Source organism: Sander vitreus, chromosome 15 (genome assembly GCF_031162955.1).
Source record: "Sander vitreus isolate 19-12246 chromosome 15, sanVit1, whole genome shotgun sequence".
Classification (NCBI taxonomy): Eukaryota; Metazoa; Chordata; class Actinopteri; order Perciformes; family Percidae; genus Sander; species Sander vitreus.
The window spans coordinates 25,282,728-25,307,732 of NC_135869.1; the positions used below are offsets into that span (position 1 = coordinate 25,282,728).

The 25,005-nt window shown below is 42.1% G+C and overlaps 1 protein-coding gene across 4 annotated transcripts; it reads left to right on the plus strand.

The window, feature by feature from the left end:
- Positions 1 to 3: 3 nt before the first annotated feature.
- Positions 4 to 24,752, plus strand: LOC144529625 (zinc finger CCCH domain-containing protein 7B-like). Of its 4 annotated transcripts, none has more exons than XM_078268820.1 (23): positions 4 to 92; positions 841 to 908; positions 1,043 to 1,079; positions 3,278 to 3,475; positions 9,046 to 9,204; positions 10,191 to 10,271; positions 11,450 to 11,509; positions 11,792 to 11,846; positions 11,980 to 12,152; positions 13,727 to 14,390; positions 14,821 to 14,882; positions 14,983 to 15,076; positions 15,419 to 15,580; positions 16,899 to 17,113; positions 18,775 to 18,875; positions 19,004 to 19,185; positions 19,358 to 19,443; positions 19,839 to 19,993; positions 21,119 to 21,224; positions 21,654 to 21,762; positions 22,150 to 22,286; positions 22,421 to 22,590; positions 22,914 to 24,752. In XM_078268820.1, the coding sequence occupies exons 2-23, from the start codon at positions 850 to 852 to the stop codon at positions 23,092 to 23,094; spliced, it is 3,246 nt and encodes a 1,081-aa protein (XP_078124946.1). In that variant the 5' UTR covers positions 4 to 92; positions 841 to 849; the 3' UTR covers positions 23,095 to 24,752. The 4 variants fall into 4 exon arrangements, with proteins under 4 accessions (XP_078124946.1, XP_078124944.1, XP_078124943.1 ...); XM_078268818.1 differs by lacking the exon at positions 4 to 92 and adding an exon at positions 369 to 708; XM_078268817.1 differs by lacking the exon at positions 4 to 92 and adding an exon at positions 369 to 680.
- The last annotated feature ends 253 nt before the right edge of the window (positions 24,753 to 25,005 follow it).

Genomic DNA, 25,005 nt, shown 5'->3' on the forward strand with positions numbered 1-25,005 from the left:
TTGCGTCGAGGCATGAGTATATGTGCGACTACGCTACCAACTGAAAAAACCCGGCCACGGAGAAGTCATACATTTTGCTGAATTTCAATGGGGTAAACTTTCTTAAGCTTGTTCCAATATGTGTAGGGAGTTAACCTAACTTCAGCTATCAACAGTGGTTAGGAAAGACTAGTGTTGCCACTATTTGTTATACATCGACCTGCGATTAGGGATATACGATAGTTCAGTTGTATGGCAGGTTACCACGCACGGTGTGTACGCCGGGAATGGTGCCTGACAGACTGTACTCAGGGCTCACATAGCTCTGGGTTCATTAAAGGGCCAGTGTGGAGGTTTGCAGCTGGCTCAGTACTGGAGTTTCTGGGAATCGAAACTTATCTGGGGCTGAAGTCAGACACGAGCATCGACGGCTCTCTTCTTCCTCGGCTCGCTGTTTATCAGCGTCAGCTCGACCTCTCATCTGCAGAAAGAGTCTCCGTCTTCTCCCCCCTTGGACACTAAATGACACGCGTTTAAACTTTTCGTCGGTTCAGTGAACTTCCTCACTTCATTGGGTAGGTGCGCCTGAAGTTGGCCCTCTCGCGCCATGAAAGCCAGAGAAAACAAGCGGGGTCAGGGGCTTGCATGCTGGATGTATTTAATACAGAATTAACAAGAACACAGGCTCGGCGACACGCTCGGTGAGTGTCTTTGCACGAGCTGACAAAGGTGGTTGTTTCTTGCTTTCTTGTCTTGAAGGAAGTGGGCGTACACCAGCTAAATTTCATAGGCACTATATCAACACTAACATCAGTCGGTCTTTGCTACTTAATCCACTTGTGGTCTCTTTCTTCTCCCCAGGAAACAAGCATGGACCCTGCCAGACAGAAGCGCAAGGAGGAGATAAGCAAATCTCTGACATTTATACAGTGAGATATTTTATCATTTTATTTGAGTGCACCCTGACCGAAAGTGAAACCTGTTCTTGCCCCGAATGACTCGTATCCTTGACAACTAAGCTGTCTCTCTACATTTCTAAACAAATGTACATCTTGTGTTCTAGGTCTTCCCTGGCTTATCCAGAGCCTGAGGGCTACCAGGTACCAGCTGTTATTACAAACACAATGTTCTGTCTTTCTCTGTTTCTTCACCCTTGCACCCTGGGTTTCACTTGGTTATAAATTGGTTATAAGTTGTTGCTGAAGTCACAGCCACTGTGATTTCTGTTGTGCTTCTCCATTAAATTCCTCTTTTCTTTCCTAACATCTTTCTGTTCATTCCTGGTGTAAGATTTTATACTAAAATGTGACCGTAATTGACCGGTCTGGCCCTAAAAAAGGCCAGACTTAATGTGACTCCAATTTTATGGTCACTTCACTCTGGATGGTGTTCTGTTTACTGGTAGATCAGAGAAATAATACTCAGGATTTGTCCAGTTAAAGTTAATAACAAGCTTTAGTGAAAAATGATATTGTAAAATACAAGAGTGTATGCATACAGATCAGATACTATACAGGTCTACCTTTCACCTATTGGTCAGTCAAAGATTCCCCCAGCATCTGATGCCCTAACTTAAAATGCTCTCTTATTTATCCAGTTCCATCCCAAACTCTGGTGGTGCTGTCATCAGTTGGATACAGTCCAGATCTTCTGGCTCCAGCCGGCTCCTAAGATTCTGTAACACACTGTATGAAAAATGACCTTGACTTTTCCCACTCAGCTCAACGGAGACAAGTTGCTATTGTTGGATTTGAACACCTGTGTGCTTTAATCTCCTGCAAACTTTTAAGGAGTTTTCATGAGAGCCAGGTCATTTCCATACTTTGTGTCACAAATCCCGCGCTTGCAAAACGTTGACCATTGTTGCCTCGCTCCCTCCCCCGATCAGAGAAGATCTTTCTCACACTCCTTTTTATAATGTCTAATCACTGTAAAAATAATGGCCTCTCATAACCCAGGGTGCATAAAAAGGCAGCAAGGTCAACACCATAAACTCTAAAACCTCTTCTTAACTCTTTTCACAAAATATATTCTAACACTGGCTGCATATAAAATTAAGGACTGGGCACTTTCCCCCACATATTTTGCTCATTCTTATCTTGGAGGTAGTGTTGAGCTTCAGATTATTTTCACGTCTGGCTTAATACTCCCAATACTCACATTGAAAGTGTTACTGTTGCTGTCATCATTCCTCCTCTCCGTACAACAATCAACTGTTGGATTGATTGAAATTTTGCACAGATATTTATCGTCCCTAGAGGATGAATCATTTCCTTTAGCACCACCATAAGATTAATATTCTTCTTTTTTTTAAAGTGACAAGTCTTTAAAATTATTTGATGGATTGGAACCGAACTTTGAACAAACATTCATGGTCTGCAGACGATGTATCCTAATGACTTTGGTGATCCACTGACCTTTCCAGACCAGGGCTATGACTAAACATTTTCTGAACTAGTGACACTCCCATCAGCCTCAGCTGTATTTTGTGTACACCACCAGAAATACTGCCAAGCAGACACACAGACTTTATTTATCAATTTAAGATTCCATTATTTTTGTGTTTGTTTGTATCAGCCATGTGACTCCACCTACTTGGCGCACCACAGGCGTACGCCGGTGGGGTAATGGTGCAGACCCAGTAAATGTTAGCATGCTAACATGCTAAACTAAGATGGTGAACGTAAACGTACCTTCTTTAACATCAACATTTAACATTTGTCATTGTGAGCATGTTAACACGCGGAAGTTAGCATTTAGCTCGAAGCACTGCTGTGCCTATGTACAACCTCACAAGAGTGGCTAGCGTGGCTGTCCTGTAGACTCAGTGTTGTACTTCAGACTTCTGAGGCTTCATATTATTTCTTACATTGGTGTTATGATACGAAGGGATCACTTCAGGGCCAGTATGAACAGGACGAATGTTTACAACGACCAATATGTTGGCCGTCATGGTATTTTTTTGAAGCCATTGTGTCTATTGTGTAATGTGATCATGCCCAGAATACAAAATCATTCTTAAAAGCTGTGGGTTTGGACTATTTTAGTCAGGATAGGGCCTAAAGGTTTTGATAGATAGAGATACTTTATTTATCCCAAAGGAAATTAAGGTAACATTGGTAAATTGGGACACACCACCAGCATCTTATTTGGTTCTGTATTAGTTTATTTCATATTCATGTTTAATATGTCTGTTTTTGTTTATGTATGCACCAATCACCAAGGGAAATTCCACGTACGTGTAACTTCTCGTGGCAATAAACCCTTTTCGGATTCTGATTTCTTTTCGTCCTCCCAGGACTTCCTGACCCGGTTAGTGTGCAACCTGCTCGATGAGGGAAACGCCTCGTTCAAAGACCGAGACTGGGAGCAGGCGGTGAGAGAGTTCAGTGAAGGCTTGAATGTCTCATGCTACGCTGCAGCAGAGGAGATCCAGATCTCCGAAGCTTTGCTGGAGAGCCTGTATGTCAACCGGGCTGCTGCCTACCACAGTATGGTGAGTTACAGCTGGTTTCTGTCAGTCTCTGTCAGTTGTTACCTTGCATGGCAGCTGCACACATGTTCACGCAAGGTTGTGTAGCGTACATATGTGTGGTTAATTAATTTACATTAAACAATATTTAATTTATCGTAGAGTGCTTGCACTCTATGTTGGTTATCAGCAAGAGTTGTTTAATGTTTTAACCACCTTTTAAATTCGGGGGCACCAGTTCTATTTTATTAAGAATAATTAATAAAAAACAGCTGATGAGACATACCTTTTTCAGTCTCATAATTTGGAGGTCGATCTTGCTACGACAGATCTTAGTTTAATATCCTCGTTGGACAGATCCTGTAGTACAAAATTCACATAACCAGGTTCTTTATAAATGAATGAGTTGATTTACCTACTGAGTCGATGCTACTAACATCAAAATAATAAGCGATGACTAAAAAAACGGGAATGTATGGCGTCAACACAGAATTAACACGTTAATGATAACAATGAATGAAGCAGCTATGCAGCACTGAACAAATTGACGCATTGGATGGAAGGATTGAAAACACGGCCCCAGGAGTAGACGATGAAGGGTGGCAGCAGTCATTTTGCCTCAGTGATGGAGCTTGGCCTCCGGCTTTCCCTCATGGCGACTCCGCCTCGTCGTTTTGTTCCCCCTCTGCAGCCGCAGATGAAGAGTTGGATCGCTGCCAGATGGCGATCACAGTTTTGCTGCTGGTTCGTTGGGTTTGCGACTTTGGATGAGCCCTAACACTGAGATGAAGAGTAGGATTTTCGTTGAGCTGGGGAGTTTTCTCCTGCATGCTTCTTCTGGGGCTTGACCTCTCCCCCACTACCTCTGTGAAGGGGTCACAGTGTTACTTGATCAGACTTGGTGGGGCCAACCCCCTGCTGAGCCTCCCATTTCTCTCTTCTTTAAGTGTGATGGATCCATGTCCCTGTGGGTGTAAAAACTATCTTTTTCATCCTAAAAGAGAGATACTCCAAGGCGTCTGATAATTCTCACAGGATGAGGGAGAAGAGTCATAAAAGTAGGCATTTACTGTTCAAATGTTTGTCTTGATGTCAGTCTGGACTGATATCCAGCTTCACAGGTCAGGTCAGGGGAACGCAGGAATTTCCACCAGACCTTCCAACGTTGCAATAACAAACCCTCTGACTCGTCAGGTTAAGTCAGTTGTAGAGCCAGATAAAAACGGATCAACCTATAAGAATGACAGGTTGAATCAATTTGGCAACCTGCATCCTTTTACTCTTTAATATACAGTAACGTGCCAGATGTTACTCCACTACAGCTGCTGTGGGGAAGCCCACACATAATACAACGCAGGGAATTGCACCACCAACACCAAGGCAATACATGAATGCTGCAAGAGAGGGGGAGAGAGTTAATCAGGGAGGTTTTCACATGGGTTCAAGGAGAGGCCAAGGCATATCTGGGAGAACCCAGGAGTAAATCCTAGAGTAGCATATTATAGTACAGAGCAGTGAGCACAAGATAATAATTCATAAATATTTATAAAGAAGACATAACAATTACATTTTCTTTCCGCGGTTGAATTACATTTTCCTCCACAAGTCCAGACCGAAATATCACAACAACTATTTTATAAATTGCCATTAAAGTTTGTACAGACTTTACAGACTTTCATGGTCCCTAGAGGACGAATCCTAATGACTTTGGTGATCCCCTGAGTTCTGCTCTAGCGCCACCATGAGGTTGGCATTTCTGCATTAACTTGAACTTTTGTCGGGGCATATCGCTCTCAGGAATTATTGAAATAACTCTAATAATCTCTAAATCTCTCAATTTTTCCTTCAGTGCCATCATCAGGTCACCATTTCAATTTGTCCAATAGTTTATGTCCAAACTTCGTCTTTAGTGCAAATTGGCAAATGTTAGCATGCTAACATGTTAAACTAAAATGGTGAAGTACTAAACATTGTACCTGTTAGCTGAACATCATCTATAGCTTCATGTATAACGCTTACAATGACCAAACTAACAACATGTTAGCATTTTATTTGGAGCATGTTAGCAAACTGAGGAGCCAGAGGCAGTTGCAATGTACCGAAGGGCCCGAAGGGCTGCAGCCTCTACCGTGAAAGAGGCAAAGCAGCGGGTGTGGGAGAAGTTCGGAGAAGACATGGAGAAGGACTTTTGGTCGGCACCAAGGTGCTTCTGGAAAACCGTTCGCCACCTTAGGAGGGGGAAGCGGGGAACCATCCAAGCTGTGTACAGTAAGGATGGGACGCTGTTGACCTCAACTGAGGAGGTAATAGGGCGGTGGAAGGAGCACTTTGAGGAACTCCTAAATCTGACTAATACGCCCTCTATGGTAGAGGCAGAGCTGGAGGATGATGGGGGATTGTCGTCAATTTCCCTGGTGGAGGTTGCTGAGGTAGTTAAACAACTCCACAGTGGCAAAGCCCCAGGAATTGATGAGATCCGTCCAGAAATGCTTAAGGCTCTGGGTGTGGAGGGGTTGTCTTGGTTGACACGCCTCTTCAACATTGCGTGGAAGTCTGGGACGGTGCCTAAGGAGTGGCAGACTGGGGTGGTGGTTCCCCTTTTTAAAAAGGGGGACCAGAGGGTGTGTGCCAATTACAGGGGTATCACACTTCTCAGCCTCCCCGGTAAAGTCTACTCCAAGGTGCTTTAAAGGAGGGTTCGGTCGATAGTCGAACCTCAGGTTGAAGAGGAACGATGCGGATTCCGTCCTGGTCGTGGAACAACGGACCAGATCTTTACTCTCGCAAGGATCCTGGAGGGAGCCTGGGAGTATGCCCAACCGGTCTACATGTGTTTTGTGGATCTGGAGAAGGCATATGACCGGGTGCCCGGGAGATACTGTGGGAGGTGCTGCGGGAGTACGGGGTGAGGGGGTCCCTTCTCAGGGCCATCCAATCTCTGTACGACCAAAGCGAGAGCTGTGTCCGGGTTCTCGGCAGTAAGTCGGACTCGTTTCAGGTGAGAGTTGGCCTCCGCCAGGGCTGCGCTTTGTCACCAATCCTGTTTGTAGTATTTATGGACAGGATATCGAGGCGTAGTCGGGGTGGAGAGGGGTTGCAGTTCGGTGGGCTGGGGATCTCATCGCTGCTTTTTGCAGATGATGTGGTCCTGATGGCATCATCGGCCTGTGACCTTCAGCACTCACTGGATCGGTTCGCAGCCGAGTGTGAAGCGGCTGGGATGAGGATCAGCACCTCTAAATCGGAGGCCATGGTTCTCAGCAGGAAACCGATGGAGTGCTTTCTCCAGGTAGGGAATGAGTCCTTACCCCAAGTGAATGAGTTCAAGTACCTTGGGGTCTTGTTCGCGAGTGAGGGGACAATGGAGCGGGAGATTGGTCGGAGAATCGGCACAGCGGGCGGTATTGCATTCAATTTACCGCACCATTGTGACAAAAAGAGAGCTGAGCCAGAAGGCAAAGCTCTCAATCTACCGGTCAGTTTTTGTTCCTACCCTCACCTATGGTCATGAAGGCTGGGTCATGACCGAAAGAACAAGATACAAGCGGCCGAAATGGGTTTCCTCAGGAGGGTAGCTGGCGTCTCCCTTAGAGATAGGGTGAGAAGCTCAGTTATCCGTGAGGAGCTCGGAGTAGAGCCGCTGCTCCTTCGCGTCGAAAGAAGCCAGTTGAGGTGGTTCGGGCATCTGGTAAGGATGCCCCCTGGGCGCCTCCCTAGGGAGGTGTTCCAGGCACGTCCAGCTGGGAGGAGGCCCCGGGGAAGACCCAGGACTAGATGGAGGGATTATATCTCCAACCTGGCCTGGGAACGCCTCGGGATCCCCCAGTCGGAGCTGGTTAATGTGGCTCGGGAAAGGGAAGTTTGGGGTCCCCTGCTGGAGCTGCTACCCCCGCGACCCGACCCCGGATAAGCGGACGAAGATGGATGGTTAGCAAACTGACGTTAGCATTAAGCTCAAAGCACTGCTGTACATAATTATAGCCAACTTTTTCTTGTTTGTTGATAAGAGATAATTTGGAGTTTTAAATTATGGGGATGTTGCAGTTAGAGATGGGTGATATGGAAAACAAAAAAATCAAATATCATGATATTTTTGACCAAATAGATCGATGTCGATATTATGGCGATATTGTAGGGTTGACTATTGGTGCTTTCACAAAATATTAACACAATGAGAGTTGTGATAAATAATCACCAATAATGTGGATACAATGACTAAGTGGGTAAAGGCAAATAATAAGACAGCTAGTCTGGTCAGAAAATTGACATCACTTTACTGTAATGCAGCCTTTAAAACATCTCACAAAAGTCCTATCACAATATCAAAAATGTAAGACGATATCTAGCTTTATATATCGATGTTGATAGAATATCGATATATTGCCCAGCCCTAGTGGAGTTTGGGGAGTATTTTATACATAATGCATATATTACCTTTTTGAAATAGAAATGGTTTCAACCAATAAAGAAATCCATATTTAGTAATTTTCAGACTGTCCCATCAGGCTGGTGATCATCCCACTGAGGCAGTTAGGGGTTAATGTGGCTGTCCAAAGGTCTATGGCATGCTTGAGTCCTCAATCATCCAGCCAAGCCCTTTGTTGACCGACTGTCAACACAGATACATCCATATCTGCACTCACGGGACAAAAATTACACAACATTTTCGTGACGTCTACTTTAGTAAAAATAAATAATACTTATGTTGGAGATAAAAATGTAAAAATCTGATTTCTGGTTTTAGCCATAGCATATTTATCTGATAGTCCTAATATCAATATGCAATATCAACATTTAATTCAACACTGGAATAGTAAAAATGAAACCTTTGACATGCAGCGGTCAGCAGCAGTCTCTGATGTATTGTAAGTAAATAATGTTAGAAACAAAAAGAAGAAAAATACCCTTATGTCCATTCAGGCAAAACACAATGCTAAGTTATCTGTAAATCAGATAATTGAAGTTATAACTACAGCTATTAACGGATAACAAAATGTGGACACTAATTGTTACAATAATAGATGGACTATAAACTCAGTATATAACCAAGCGGCAAAAAAGTGTAGCAGAAGTGCCAAAAACTGCAGTTTGATTAGTCACTTGAAGCTGGCTCCAAGATGGAATCAATCCCCATAGACCCTCATGTTAAAATGCTTGTTAAAATGTTTGCAGCCCGGTATAAAAATGTTTTTTTTGTCTCTATAGCTAAATTTCCCCTTCATGACAACTGTGGGGGGAGCGGGTAAAAACATTTTTTTTATTATAACTTACCTGTTTAAATTCTAGTTCTGCATAATTAAGGGTGTGCTTTGAGTGAGAGGTGGGCTGCCGTCACAAAGACCTAGGCAAAATTAGGTGTCTTCGTGGAGTCCTCGTCTAGCAATTTCCTCTGTACTGAGGCAGCTGTTGGATCTCGTGCAGGCAGCAAGTAATTACTTTCAGTTTCATTAATAGGCTTAAGTTTTAATAAAAAAGTAACCGTGAACCAGCAAACCAAGAAAACCACTAGAGAAGCTGCTTCTAAAAACATACAGATCGTACTGTGACTTTTTTTTAACCATGTCCTTTACTTTAATCTCTCATGTCTCCAACAGGGGGAATATGATCGGGGCGTGAAGGACTGTGACGGAGCTCTGCAAGTATGTAAGGACAGTCGCAGGGCGCTGTACAGGAAGGCTCTTTGTTTAAAGGAGCTCGGGAAGTACAAAGAGGCCTACAACTGCACAACGGACTGCCTGCTCATTACTCGTCTGGTAAAGGAAAGCGTCGATGCCTAAAGGTCTAAGAAAATGCTGTCAATAGTAGGGTTGGGCATCGTTTGGATTTTAACAATTCTGATTCCAATTCCGATTCTTCCTTTCGATTCCGATTCTTATCGATTCTCGATTCCTATTCTTTGAGGGGTGGAGTTGAAACGGGTCACATGCTTTTTTTTTATAAATAAGAGGAAAGTTTTATTTTGATTTGGTGGTTTGCAGGTTTACAGCACTTTTTCAATGTAAAATAAAGCCACACTAGAGCGCTGCTTACTGGGCTCCAAGGCTGCAACACAACAAGAGCCTGGCCGTACAGAAACCAAAAGTTGCACATATTAAATTGGGAAGCAATGATCGGATTTGAAACCAAGTCCTTAAACGAGTCCAAGCGATTCCAATAAAGAAACGATTCTACTGGAATCGTAATTTTTTAAACAATTCCAAGTAGGAATCGGTTCTCGATGCCCAATCCTAGTCAATAGGGCCTTAATGTAGGGTCGGCCTCTAGCTATCTCAGTAGAGTGTGCGCCCCATGTAGGATGATTCCGTAGCAGCAGCCCGGTTTTCGAGTCCGACCTGCGGCCCTTTGCTGTGTGTCATCCCCCCTCTCTCCCCCCTTTCCTCTCTATCTGCTATCTAAGCATTTTTATCTAAATAAAAAATGAAAAAGGGCCTTAATGTAAACAGTTTATAATGTATCCTCAAAAAACTGTATCTTCAAAAAACAGTTTGTGGTGGCTGAGTTAATGACCTTTTTTTGTACCTGAAACAGATACAATATCATATTGTACACATTGTGTAAATTGAGCTCTTATAAGAATCAAATATTTTTAGCCACCCTAGCAGCATGGCTTGAAGGATGGCAACGTTTGTCGACCAGTCTACCACTATGGTCCAGATTAAAATACATCTGTTGGATTGATTGCCATGGAATTTTGCACAGACATTCACGTTCTTTTCTCTTTCTGTTTAACTTCTAACAGGACAAACAGGTGAATGAGCTTGCACAGGAGCTGGCCATCCATCTGGGGCTAAAAAATCGAAAACCATATGTCGGCACAAAGGTTAGTAAAATTATTATTGTTTGATTTTCCTTTTCACTGAGGAATGCCACTGAATAATGGTCAACGGTGTTTTCAGTCTTCAGCTCTGTCATGGTCAGATAGGGGTGGGCAAGGATAAAATCATATATCACGGGAAGTCATTTCATAACAGACTTAGTATATCTTTAGTAAAGTATTTGGATGAAACAACCGTTTTTGATTATCCAGTGAATTGAATACCTTAAAGCTACATTGTGTAAGAATTTCTCCCATCTAGCGGTGAAAATGTATATGACAACCAAATGAATATTACTTTCTAGCCCCTCCCATTCCGAGCGCGTTTTAACTCCTACGGTGGCCGTATGCCAAGATTAACATGGCTTCCAGTACGACTTCGTCCGTTCTGTATATTGTACAAGATTAATAGTGTAAGGCAATGTTTACAGCGTAGGCTGCATATTTTTCTCCGTGAGCAGAGTCAGAGATCAGTTGATGTGACGGAGATGCGAGGGAAAGCTAAAGGAAGAGGGAAATAAGGTAAAGAAAAACCAAAAGACAGAGCCGGTGGCAGTGGATCGGTGAGACCGCCTAGGCAAAGAAAAACTAAAGAGACACTCTCCAAAGATGACGAGGCGACTCCGTTACACGTCCTCGAGAATAGGTGTGATCCTCCATCTTCAACAGGCTTTAAAATCCGCCGGCAGTCGCGAGTAATCTCCCGGCTGGCATTCGTCACGGTGCCACTGAGTGTAAAAGCGCGAAAGGTGGAGGTATGTCCCTCTTTGGCTAATGTATTTTAAAGATGGAGGCGCTACATGGCTGCCGCCATATTCGAGCGACTCGCTGAATGATTCCGAATGTCAGATTCTACGCGTACAAGAATCCTTTGATTAGTTGGTGGAAGTAATTACACATAAATTAGCACATATTTGTGAAAGAACAAAGGGCTTTTTGCTAAGAATCAACTCAAACCACATTGATGCTAAAAGGTTGTTGATTAAATATGCAATGCAAGGGGCTAGTAGCATCCAGAGATATTAAAGAAATTGCTACCACGGTATTTACGGTAGAGAGAAATTTATGATGGTAGCCCAATTTCTATCATCTCTAAGCATAAAATGTCATATTGCCCAACACTAATGCAGACATGGTGCAGATTTGTGTCTCTCATATCCTGTCTGTTACTTTGTCTTTCCTAGGACAGCACACTTATCACGAGAGGTGTCACAAATGGAAACATGACTGCTGAAGCCATCAAGGCAAGTTCCATAATATTATCTCTAACATTCACCACCATACATTTAAAAAAAAAAAAAAGTTTACATGTATGATTCCTTCAAAGTTCCAAATCACAACATTTACCAACAAATGGTTTTACTTTCTTAAATGAGAAAACCTCTCAGCTGGGAGTGATTTTATCACAGAATCAGTGATGCATGTTATCTGTTTTGCAGATTTGTTGAGCCTTGACTCATCTTCACAGAAATTCTCAGCGCCTCATTCATTTGTGCTTAATTAATGATTTTCCTTCTCACTTCCAGGTGTCTGGTGCTCATGTAGGAAACGATATGAATCCTCTGAGTGTCCTCGCACCAGGTGTGAATTCTTGACTTTGACTTGATCGTAATTGGGTTGCATTCACAATACTGGCAACATGTATGTTCTTTAAATATGTGTACAAAATAAATTACAAGTAAGATCTAAATACATTTTCCTACTGCTACATCAGTCAGCTTTCCCAGCATGCCTCAGTCCCCCATTCCCTCGCCCGCTCCCAGCTGCCTCCAGCCTGCTGTCTCCCCAGCACCTAACATGGTGGACACTTTGGATGACTCCGAGCGGTTGGGAGATGACTTGGACAGCTTGCTTGACTGCTTCCCCAATGAGCAGGAGCCAACTGAGGTAAAGTCCGTTTGTGCTGCGTTTGTCCTTACAGACCAGTAGACTAACTTTTATCACTGATATGGAATGAAGATGTCCTTGGTCGTAGAAGATTACGAAGCTGGAAGAGCATATAATGATGCTTTAGCTTTGTCTTTAAAAGTTTAGGAATTACACATATAGGGCCCTATTTTAACGATCTAATCGCACGACGTGAAATGCCTGGCGCACGTGCGTTTAGGGCGTGTCCAAATCCACTTTTGCTAGTTTGACAGCGGAAAAAAGGGTCCGTGCGCCAGGCGCATGGTTCAAAAGGGTTGTACTTAGTGTCTTCATTAATTCATTGTTGTGTTTTGTGCGTAACATGCAATAAACCAATCAGAGATCATCTCCCATTCCCTTTTAAAAGCCAGGCGCGTTTGTACCTTGGTGCATTGCTATTATGATGGGGGATTTGCACCGTAATATTTTTTATTTGTAATCTTTTGCATGTGTGTGTGCTGCTGTGCGTCCCTGTGTGTGTGTGTGTAACAAGCATAGTGTGTGCGCGCTGTGCACAAGCCTAGGAGCATTTTATTAATGCTCTGTTAAAATAAGAATGAAATGCTGCGCTACTGACTTTAGACCAGGTTTTTGTTGGTCAATAGCGCGATCACTTCCCGCTGCCTCAAGATTGCAATATGCCCAGAATGCACCTGAACACACCTCCCTGTAAGACCAACTTACTGCGTCGGTCTTAAACTGGCAAAGACACTTGAGCCGGCTTTGCGCCGCGCTGCACCAGGTGCAAGATAGAGCCCCTAGTATGAAAACTTTTTTTAAAAATTGATTTAAAAATTAAGCCCAGTAGACAAAAGCTTTAAGCAAACATTGAGCTCTTGAAACGATAATGTACCATTTGATTGCTTTTTTTATTTAAAAACATTAGAAATGCATCCACAAGGTAAATAAATGGTAGAGGTTAGACTTTAAAAAAGGAAAACAAAGTTTTAGATTTTCCTTTTTAAAGGTCCCATATTATGCTCATTGTAAGGTTCATACTTGTGTTTTGGGTTTCTTCTAGAAAATTGCACAGCAAGTTTATCATAAATTTCCCACTGGAAACAGCTGTCTACCCTAGCTAGAAACGATACAGATGAGTTTGTGGGCTATGAAACCAAAACAATAAGCTAAATGAAAAAGCTCTGCAGATGTGAGGCGAACTGCAGAGTCGGGTGATGATCCTCTGTGAGGTCATCGCAACAAGTGTCCCCTTTCACATTACACTCAGACATTTGATCTGTTGCTTATGAATAATATTAATTAATGCAGCTTTTAAGTATGGACGATTTGTCATTTGTAATCATTTCAGAATCCTGTTGCTATTGTCAGCCAACATCCATCAAAACCTTCAATCATTTAATTGAGCTGTCGTGACACTTTCTTCATAATTTTTTACATTCTGTCCCATATCCAAAGAAAAGAGAAAATTCACACACACTTGTCACCTCTGCATTGCTTTGACAAGTGAAAAGTGTATGCGTGCGTTTTCTTTTATTCTTTCAAAATGGATCTTTTCATTAATCTTTACTCCATTTTCCTTCTCTGTTTACCAGACCCCCACCCAGGCAGCATTCTCAGACCCCAGCAGGACATCCACCTGCGAGCACACAGTTCCGTCGGTCCTGCCCGCCCCAACACCCCAGCTACCCCCGGCCTTCTTCAGTTCGGCCGTCAGCCACCTCAACTCCCTGGATTCCTTTTCAGGTGGTGGGTGCAGCACCACAGCTGTGACACTGGATGCCCTAGACGATCTCCTGACCTCTGGAAGTGGAGGTGGTGCGGGCACTTCAAACCTCCCACAGACCTCCGTGGCGCCGAATGCTCTGGATGGCCTTAATGCTCTGGATAGCCTTGATGCTCTGGATAGCGTTGATGCTCTGGATAGCGTTGATGCTCTGGGTGGCTTTGATGCTCTGGATGGCTTATTGGATACGACTCCAGGTGCTGCTGCTGCTGGGAATGAGTCCAAAACAGAACTGGACGAAGGGGAAAAGTCCCTTGATGATTTGCTAGATGAAATAGATCCCCTGGAGGCTGTCTCTGATCCAGGTGGTCAGAGTGGTGAAGTCCCTAACACTGGTGTGATATCTGTGGACCCGCTCAACATCCTTGATGCCCTGGACTCGTTTCCCTCAGTGGAAGATGTTGTGGCAGCTTTGCCAGCAATCTCCATCGGGGGAACGGGCCTGGACTCGCTCTCCGGTTTCAGCTCAACTGGTAATTATGATTTCTTGGTGACTTATTCTATATTATTGGCAAAGCAGGAGGACTGTTCTTTTGAGGTCATAACAGTAAATAGCAGATCAACCAAAAGAGTGATGATTATTTCTAACATTGTTTCATTTGAAGACTTCTAGAGCCCTTAGAAAGTGAAAGTATGGAGTATTTTACATGAAAATAAAATAAAAAATCAGAAAGACTGAACATAGTTTTGCCCAGTTACACTAGGAATGTATGATTGATGCACAATGGGACATGAGAATAAACAAAATACAGTAAAACCAGACACATGATTTATATTTCAAGTGACTTAAAGAAGTGTTCCCTTTTTTAAAAGACCACACTGATTATTGTACATGTTTAAGCCTATTTACTACAAAGTGTGTACACATTAAATGTATACATCATTTGAATTTATTTTGTCTAGGTATCACAAGCTCTCTTACTGCTGCAGCTCCAGTTATGCGACCTCCAAAGAATAACTACAAAGTAAGACTGATTATCTAGGTTGTGTTACCTGCTCTACTGTTGTCTGTTTTGTTAACTGGAATGGTATCAACTGAAATCCTATTCTTATCCTGGCAAAAAGGAGAAGAATAACCAAGCGCTGGTGGCAGTTTCTAACCCGTTGTCCTCCACTCATGAGTTCCTGCAGGCCTGCTCTGCCTGTTTCCCTCGGAAAGGTACGTCAGCTGTCCAGCCCCATCTCAAACAAACTGTAGTGTAGCAAGAAATCACAATGATCCTGCTGCTGGTGGGGGTTTTCCTATCCTGGCAGGTTAATGCCTTTTTGATATTCCTTGTTTTGAGCATATCTTGAAAGGAACTTGTGGTTTGATCTGCATCCTGGAGCCCTTCTTTTTGACGTTGCCAAGGCCAAGCTAAAATGCAAAAATCTGTTCAGAATATGCCAGTGGAGATGGCAAAATATGTTTTGCAAATATCAATTTGTAGATCTTCAAAAACCGAACATCCAGTCCTACGTTTTTGTCCTTTTTTAATATCTTAATTTTTTTTCTCTTCAGGTAAAGGCATATATACGTATGTTCACAAGCCAGACCTGGTCCACAGCTGTAAGCGAGACATTCTGTTATGCAGACTAAAAGCAGGCTATCCTTCGGAGTGGACCAGAGTGCGACAGATGCCTACCTGGACTTCCTTCAGTGGGCCGTTTGTACTTTGCAGGGGTAAGGATCTCAAAATCAAATGGATGATTGATATCAGGATCTCTTCTGACTGTTAACTGTTCTAAATTAATGCACTAAATTAAACGGAAAAAAGAAAATCTGTATATCTTATTTACAACACTGAGCGTAGTCCTTCAGTGCCACGTTCTGAACACCGCAGGATGGTGCTAACACACAAGCCGCAAAAAGTACTGTCCAGTTCTGGCCTCCCCGTCGTCCATTATTTTCTGGTAATGGACATCTCGTTGGGCATTAACCCTTGATGCATGGTAAAAGAAAAATAGGCTATACAATATATTTCTTAACTGCTACTGCATTTTAAGCCATTTTGTTTTCTGCTAAGTTCGTGGCCCTCTTCTGGACGACGCTCACAGCGGAGACAAATGCCACAATATGTGGAAGGCTGATTTAACCCGCCAGGCCTCAGAGTATGCCAGGCAGACACACGGATGCGGCGAAGAGAGGCTCTGACATACACTTCGCAGACAGCTGCGGACTTTTGTTGGTCCCGCAGACGTGCTAGCAGTTCCAGGGAAGTGGCTGCATGTGTCCATGACAATGCATGCATTGACATCGTGGCTGCGCCACTATGATATGCTATGATAATGAACATTTCTATCTACTAATTGAAACCAAACATCCCATCTTTATGTCATGGGGATGTGTAACCATCTTTTAATTCAGTGACTATGGTTCCTGCATCAGAAGGAGCATGTTACTAATGACAAACTTCCAACATTTTCTCTGTAAGCTATAAACATATGTAAACTATGTAAACATAGCAATCATTGAACTGTCAGTTCCTTTCCGTCGTGTCTGTCTCTGTCTATCTTAGCAGGTCAGTTCAAGGAAGCCCATCCTGTCGTAAATTGAGCGTTTATCACTTACTTTACATTTGTGTCCTTAACCAGGGCCGTTTCCTGACTCAAAGTTCAGATCAGAATGTAAATTTAGGTCACCAATATCTTCTAAACCACACAGTGTTGTCTCACTTTAAGCATGTGACATAACTTTTATAGAGTTTCATCTTACTTGGCGATTGTGTCAGGGAAGGCAGTTTGAATTTATATGATACGACTTGGTAGTTTTGAGGAAGGTACCCTATGCTTACATTTTTCCCACTTGCACTTTCCCCAGACTCTTTGTCCACTTTGGTCAGAAAGAGTTGAATGTGAAGGAACTGTTGATGATGCGTGAATGCAGGGAAACGGTTAACGAGGGAACTTGTAATAATAATGAGTGATTAACGGGACTGTGTTTGTACATACACACCCGTGGATGTGTGACAGAACGAGCTCTGTATTTTCTTCCGTGTCAGAGCTGCTGAAGTCCGGGGATTTGGGCCTGTGTAAATACGGAGAGCAATGCACGTTTGCCTACAACCAGCTGGAGATCGACGTTTGGACAGAAGAGAGGCAGGGGACGCTGGACAGAAACCTGCTGTTTGAAACATCAGTTTTCCAACTGGACCCTGTAAACAGCATCATCCGCATCATGCAGGAAAACAAGGGCATGTTCATTTCCCTCTGTCAGGTTAGTGCTTTTATAGAATTATTATAATAACACAAACATGGTTTCAAATCTCTGTTTAACTTAATTAAACTTAGCACAAAAAGTAAGGAAATTTGTGTTTGGTAGATTATTTCTCTGTGGTAACAATGCTTTATACCATTGGAAATCCTGTTTAGTTCCCTTTCAAATGGTCCCCCATTTGTAAGGAACATGCATTTGTGGGATGAGCAGCAGCGCTGAGTATGTGGGTTGCGCCGATGAAAAATTAGCCAAATCTTCTCTGCCAATGCCAAACAGCTTATCCTGCCATTGACTCGTTTGGTGGATTGGATGAATGAAGTTTGAAGAAACAAGACATATTGGCAATTGAACAATTAATTCATTTCACAAACGGGAGCCTCAGTAGCATGTGGAAGAACCATACACAGCCACAACAGCTTGGCACCTCCTCCTCATGCTGGTCACCAGCCTGGTCACACACTGCTGTGGGACGGCATCCCATTCTTCAACCAGCATTTGTCGCAAGTCAGCCAACGTGGTTGTGTTGGTCACTCTGGCATGAACAGCACGCCCAAGCTGATCCCACAAGTGTTCAATGGGGTTGAGGTCAGGACTGCTGGTTGAAGAATGGGATGCCATCCCACAGCAGTGTGTGACCAGGCTGGTGACCAGCATGAGGAGGAGGTGCCAGGCTGTTGTATACTAACGGTATAAGATTTATTGCCAAAAAGCATTGTTACCACAGAGAAATAAGCTACCAAACACAAATTTCCTTACTTTTTGTGCTAAGTTTATATTCTTCTGTATCCTGTCGTATGTTTTGAAAATTTTAAAATATACAATTGTTTTATGTACCCCGGTCTCCCTTAAATTATGTAGGAAAAAAAATACTTTCTCAACAATAAAGTAATAAATAGATAAAATAAATACAAATAAAATATGACTTATTCATCAGTAAACACATGCATAAATGCTCAAATAAAAAAGAAATAAATTTAAATAAATGAAAGTTGAAAATAATGCAATAGTAATTAAATGCACAATAAAGTAATTGATAAATACATTTTAGTTACAGTATAAATGACAGTCATTTATTTAAATTTCTACAAATGACACATTTTATTTATGTATTTCTACTTTTTATTTATTTGTCTACATTTATATAAGTTTGTTTCTGTATTTTAAATTTCTATTCTATACTGGTTTTTTCTGTATTTGTATAAAATCAGGTAATTAGGTTGTAATAACCTCTCTGTATAGCCTCTCTCTGTATAATCTGACCTCATTAACACATGGACATAAAAAACTATAAATAAATAAAAGTAGAAATACAGAAATAAGCATATGTAGATCTGTTGTAATATGCGTAAATCCAAGTTCTTATAAATGATTCCATGTACTTATTCAAAAACTGATTGCATTTTTGTATTTCACTCTGTTACTAAGCACAAACTCCTGTCCAAGTTGTATTGTGTAATAAATTAATTAATTTGCCTGTCTGTATCTTGAACATTTACACAGCATTTTGTTGCATCATAACAGATTTATTCATTAATAATCATTAATAATTTGTTAAAATAGTCGTCTCTTAATTTCTCCATGTGTCGGTTTTTCTTTCTTCCTTTCATTCTTGTTGTTGGTCCCTTTTTTCCTCCTTTATTTGTGTCTTTCTGTCTCTCTAGGAATGCTATGACAGTAAACCTAGAATCATCAGTAAGCGTTGTAGAGACAATCACACCATCTGCTCTAACTCGGATGCTCGCCACCCCTTCGATGCCAATAAGTGAGCGAGTTTACAGCATATGTGATGAGAGTCCTCATCCTCTTACCCTCACTCATCTCACTCATACGCTAACTCTTTACTTCTCATGTCTTTGTATCTTAAACACTATCTCCCACTGTGCCCTTCAGGTGCTTGGCATTTGTGGTGAGGACCCACAGTGTGAACTACAGAAAGGTCCGACCGCTGGGCGTCCTGTGCCACTTGGATTTGTGCCGGCAAGCCATCCGTTACGGCTGCCAGAGAGAGGACAGCTGCTATTATGCCCACTCCGTTATAGAGCTCAAAACCTGGAGGGTGCAGCGAGACACAGGTGCAGTCTATCAGACACATGCAGTGGAAATAATAGAATCAAGAGCATTTTGAATTTGACTTGTTCAGCTAAATACAAATATTAAAACACTGAAGTGTAGCAATAGCCTGTGCTGTTTCTCTTATAATGAGTGCCGACTTTGTTTCCGTGTGTGTGCTCGTGTTGTTTACAGGTATCAGCCCTGATGAGATTGTGAAAGTATCCACAAAATATAATGATAAGCAGGAGCAAAGCTCAAGCAAACTGAAAGGAAATAAAGTAAGAATCCGTTTAGTTCATTTTTATAGTTTTATTGAAACAACACAATGTTTCTCAGGCATATAGACCGACCTGTCACAGTTTGTTGTTGGTCAACTTGTCCAGTGTCCTGTCTGTCTGTTCTTATTTTTGTAAATGTTAAATCAGTGCCACCACCTAACATTTCACCTTTTGTAATTTATCGAGCTGTTGATGTAAGAGCTGTCACATTTATTATTAATATATATATTGTTTTTAAATCTGTAATGATTGCCTAACTTAAACCGACATGAACCCCTTTTTTCAAATTGGTATCTTTTAAAGATGATTTTGTAGTTGATTTTGGCAGATGAAAAGTGAAAGATGAAGAAGAAATGTTGTTAAATGATCACTTTTTTTCATTTAATTTGCATCAGTTGTCTTCTGGAGGTGCTGGGAGCAAACCAAGAGGAGGAGTTGGGAAGAGTCTGAACATGAACATGAAGTTTGCCTGTGCTCAGTGCTGGCGGGACGGCCATATCCGTGAACCAGACAAAGCCCTCAAGTACTGCACTGCAAAGGCCAGGCACACGTGAGTAAAAATAAAACATTTGCATAGTTCAGGTTTGGAAAATGTATTTAATAATTATTAGAATAGTTACTGTATAAACTAGGGATCGACCAATACTATTTTTTTACAATTTTTTTAAGGCTGATACCGATTTATTAGTAGTTAATGAAACCGATAACTGATATTTGGAAACGATATGTATACAGTGAAAATGAAAATCTTTAAGTCAAAATTAAGATTTTGGAACGTTACAAAATCCAACACAAAACTTTGTTTAACTGCTTTAAGCAATTATTTAATAAATGAGAAACTTTCAACATAATACCCACTAAGAGATAGTCAGTGGAGGGAATTATGTCTAAAATAAGGCCCTAAGGCCTGTCAAATCTGACTCCAATTTATTAATTCCTGCGCCTTCTTACATCGGACTTAAGTTTACCAGAACACAAGGATCAATCTGAGACGAAGAGTTCAGTTAAGCAAAGTTTACTGAGTCCAGCATAAGAGTTACAACACAGCTGTGGGTTCACAAAAACAGAGTCTAAGTTTCCCTAGCAACAGACATGAAGTCAAAGCTCGGTCCACCAAATTCTCTGTCTGAATGAGCTCCGATCTGTTTTCTCCCTCAAGCTTTTATAACAGTTTCTCCTGTTATCTTACACACACACACACACACACGCGCGCGCACGCCAAGATCGGGGCCTCTATGTGGTGCAACTACCTTTTCCGTTCTCGCAACCTTTAAACAATGCACCTCTCTCAATGCAGACGTCCCTCTGCTATCTATTTTGCAAGAGCAGCGCTGCAGCATCTGGAGCTTAGTGCCGCCCAGGACGGTTGTGATTGATTTTAAAGAAATAAAAACAAGCCCGAGTGTTTTTCCGCCTTGTTATCCCAGAATAGATAAGCGGTGTAGCCAGACTTTACTGCAGCACTAAGATAGGTCTGGCAAAGCAAGACTATATTATCAGAGATCCTATTGAATCTGTATCAACCAGAGATTTTCAACCCTTCCTAATAAAATGTAAAATGTTGTCCACATATAAAACTGGTCAGTCACGTTGAACCAAAAAACATCCATCAATTTTCCACCTCACAACTGGATCAGTTTGAGCCTCTGTCCTCTTCTTGTGTCGTCCTCTACAGGTGGACTAAAGAGAGATGGTTACTGCTGGTCAAGTCCTTGGAGAGAAGTAAATGGGTTCAGGTCCGACCGCTGCCACATACCAAGAACTTCCCTGTGCACTATGATGTAGGTGTGCTTCCTCTGCTCTCATGCACTTTTAATACGACGAGAAGTTTCAACCAAGCACTCTAATTCATCGGTGTTTGGTGTTTTAAGCCCCCAACGTTGTCTTGCAGGCAGCGCTGCATGGAAGGCACTAGGGTTAGGCAAGGGTTAGGGTTAGGTGCCTTGAATTTGACGGTCGCAGCGCTGCCTTGAAGTCGACGGTGGGGGCTTAAAACACCATTGAGCTAATTCATCACAGACATTTCCACATTGATGAGCAAAGGTCTTCCCCAATCTTTCTTGCATTTCTTGTCTTTTATGTTTACTATATTTTGTATATCTGGTACTTTAAAAATGCTATTTGTAAAGTTGCCTGTTGTTGTGTCTGTTTAAAGTCTGTATTGCACATAATGATCTGTGTTTTACCAGCATTACGTTTTCTCCTGGCAGATATGTACTCAGATTTTGGAGAAAAGGAAATGTAACTACTCTGGGAACTGCACGTTTGCTCACAGCCAAGAGGAGAAGGACATGTGGATGTATATGAAGAATAATGATTGTGAGTTATTGAAATAGTGCTTTTAAAAGAGCACAGATTCAAGATTGTACTCCTATAACATTGTCAGATTGACCATGGAGATATTGTCTTTTTTATTTCTTCTCTACAACTACAACTCTACCACTAAGAGTTCATTTGGAGATTCAGATGTGTTATGCTGGTAGTGGCTAATGTAGCCTGGAGCAGCTAAGCGTAAGCAGAGGGCTACAGATACAGCTTTGAAATATCCAGAAATCTAGATGGAAATCTGTAAATGCATCTTCTCAAATCTCACTTGAAGAGCACTGCGCCCAATCGTTTGGGCCTTGATTTGTTGTCTGACTTTGATTGTGTCTCTCACTGAACATCCTCAAAGTGATAATAACCGATTTGTATTTGTGCCTGTAGTGCGGGACATGCAGCAGATATATGACATGTGGCTGAATTTAACTGCACAAAACCGGCAAACAGATGGAGCCATGCTCACCCAGCCCATCCCAGAAGAGAAAAACATTGCCATGCCAACTGACTATGCTGAGCTAATGGTGGGTACACATTTGTTTTTCAGTTCAATAAAGTCAAAGACCAAAAACAGCTGCACCAAACTTACACATCTTGTGTTTCCTGACTATGCATCTGTAAGAAGAAGATGATGATGCTTCTTTTTTTTGTATTTTAGAGTGGCTTCTACTGCCATCTGTGTGGTAAGCACAGTAACGGTGAGCGACAGTGGCAGCAGCACATCTCCTCTGAGAAGCACAAGGACCGAGTGTTCAGCTGTGAGGGAGAAGACGAAGCTCTGACGTGGAGCTACCGTTTCCCTGGCACATGCGTTGAACTCTGCCCCAAGTAAGACTTTTTCCTGGATAGGTTTTTGAAATATGGAGTGTTGCTGGTTTGAATCACAGGACAAGCTGGGGAAACCTGCCCCAACTTTGATAAACCCACCATATAGTAACTGCTCTGCACCGAACCGAAGACAGACAAAGTTATCGTCTAGCTAGTGAAAATAGTGCAGCATTAGGCAGCTAGAGAACCGGATATTTTACTCAAGAGTTGGTCGAGATCAAAACGGAGCTAGCAACTGTTTACAAACCGTATTGACTTTAGAAGGGTATGATATGTCAGTGTTGTGTTAACAGCTTGTTTTGCATGATGTTAATGTTTGACAGGTTGGATGGCGGCTGTCCTGACGGTGTGAGCTGCGACTACGCCCACAGCTTAGAGGAGCTGCAGGAGTGGACTGAGAGACGGGATTTCCTGCGACGGAAGCTGGCCAAAGCCAGGGACGACATGCTCATCATGCCTGATGAGTGTGACTTTGGGAAGTACAATTATCTACTTCAGGACTGAGAAGACTTTTCTTTTTTACTTTGTGAGCCATAACTGCCAAAGTAGCATTCCAGTTTCTTAAATCATGACCCAAATCAGCAGGTGACATGATCAAACTAGCAGTATTTATAATTGTCCTGCCAAAGTAATACATGAAGCACATTAGAGTGATCGGGCCCCCGTTTTTCTGTCCGAGCCCGGCCCGCGTCCGACAAGAATTAAAATATTTATGTTCGAGCCCGACCCGAGCCCAACAGTTACAATCTCATTTTTTTCTCATACTATTGACACATCTAAGTTTTTTTTGTGTGGAAAGCCCGCTTTTATTAAGCAACTGTAGGATGGCATTCAGAAATGTCAACAGATGAGCATCAGCGCACACGGGGCAACAAGCGCAGGTTAACACAGGCGCACACCTACATATTAAGCTGTTTTAAATTTAAAATGTTCAATGCCTTATCGCGCTGATGTGACCGAGCCCGACCCGAACATCATTTTCTAAATATCTGTCTGAACCCGGCCCGGCCCGTCAGGTCCCATTGGGCTCGGGTCGGGTATCCATCCTGTAAAGCACATGTATTTGCATTTCCAAACATGCGGTATACACTCTTTACGTTAAGTTGGTAAGTATTTGACTTTCTTCTGACTGTATGGAAACATATACAGAGCTACTTTTGCTCATGTCTATTCAGCAGAAACATCAGTACAAAAAAGTACTCAGTGCTGTGAAAGTAAGGCTCATGTTGGTGCCACTCAATACAAACACACATCTTTCATCACGGAATAACCATAAAAGGTTCATATTTAAAGGACAATTCCGGCGCAAAATTAACCTAGGGGTTAATAACACATGCGTACCGAGTCGACCGTTCTCTGGGATATGTTTTCATGCTAATCAAATGTGTCTGTAGCTTGAAACAAGCTAGGGCGGACCACACTTCAACTGTAGCATAATGAGGGTCTCTACATGTTAACCGAAGCATTGAGAACTTTGTAAGTGTACAGACAGTTTATTAAAAAGATAGTTTATGAAGACATTACCTTCGGGTATACAGGCAATCGCCATCTCGGGGAAAACAGTCGTGGTTCGACTGATCGTGACTGTTTTCCAAGATGCCGATTGCCTTTATACCCGAAAGTAATGTCTTCATAAACTATCTTTTTAATAAACTGTCTGTACACTTACAAAGTTCTCAATGCTTCGGTTTACATGTAGGGACCCTCATTATGCTACAAGTGTGGTGCTATTTTGAGCCTTGTTAGTGGTATAGAAATGGCGATTTATTTTTGCTCCAGTGCCCCGAATGCCTAGTGCTAAGCTAATCAGCGGTTCGCGCTAGCTTGTTTCAAGCTACATATACATTTGATTACCATGAAAACATGTCCCAGAGAAAGGTCAACTCGGTACACGTGTTATTAACCCCTAGGTTCATTTTGTGCCGGAATTGTCCTTTAACCATACATGGCACCCTTTTGTGTAATATGACCCATGTGACATTCACACACAATTTTGTTCAAATGTTTTGTTCTTTTCCTTTCTGTTTGTGTCCTGTTTGAGCAGGGAGTATTAATATCAGCACTGTCAGTTCACTTAGAGAGGCTGTTCAAGGCCTTAACTGCTCATTAAAATACTCCCCACAAATGATTGCTCAAAGTCTCAATAAACACTGGTATGTTCAGTTCCGTACTCAAGCAAAGACGTGTTTTTGGGGGTATGATTTGACTTTGTGTATGTTTATGTAGAGCATATGTGTGTTATTATGGTTCAAAACATTGTCAGTGTTGCTCAACAAAATGAACAAAGTGAAGCACTGTTTGTCTAGTTAAACCTGTGAACTATTTTTTTTATTTTTTTTATTTAAAGATTTATTTAGGCATTTCAGCCTTTAATGGAAAGTACAGCCAGATATGAGAGGGGGAAGACATGCAGGA

Excerpts from the sequence above, each read along its gene's own strand:
- LOC144529625 (XM_078268820.1), top strand. The coding sequence starts at position 850 with ATGGACCCTGCCAGACAGAAGCGCAAGGAGGAGATAAGCAAATCTCTG. Across the intron at positions 11,510-11,791 it reads TGACTGCTGAAGCCATCAAG|GTGTCTGGTGCTCATGTAGG; the intron begins GCAAGTTCCATA and ends TCTCACTTCCAG. Across the intron at positions 15,581-16,898 it reads GCCGTTTGTACTTTGCAGGG|AGCTGCTGAAGTCCGGGGAT; the intron begins GTAAGGATCTCA and ends CTTCCGTGTCAG.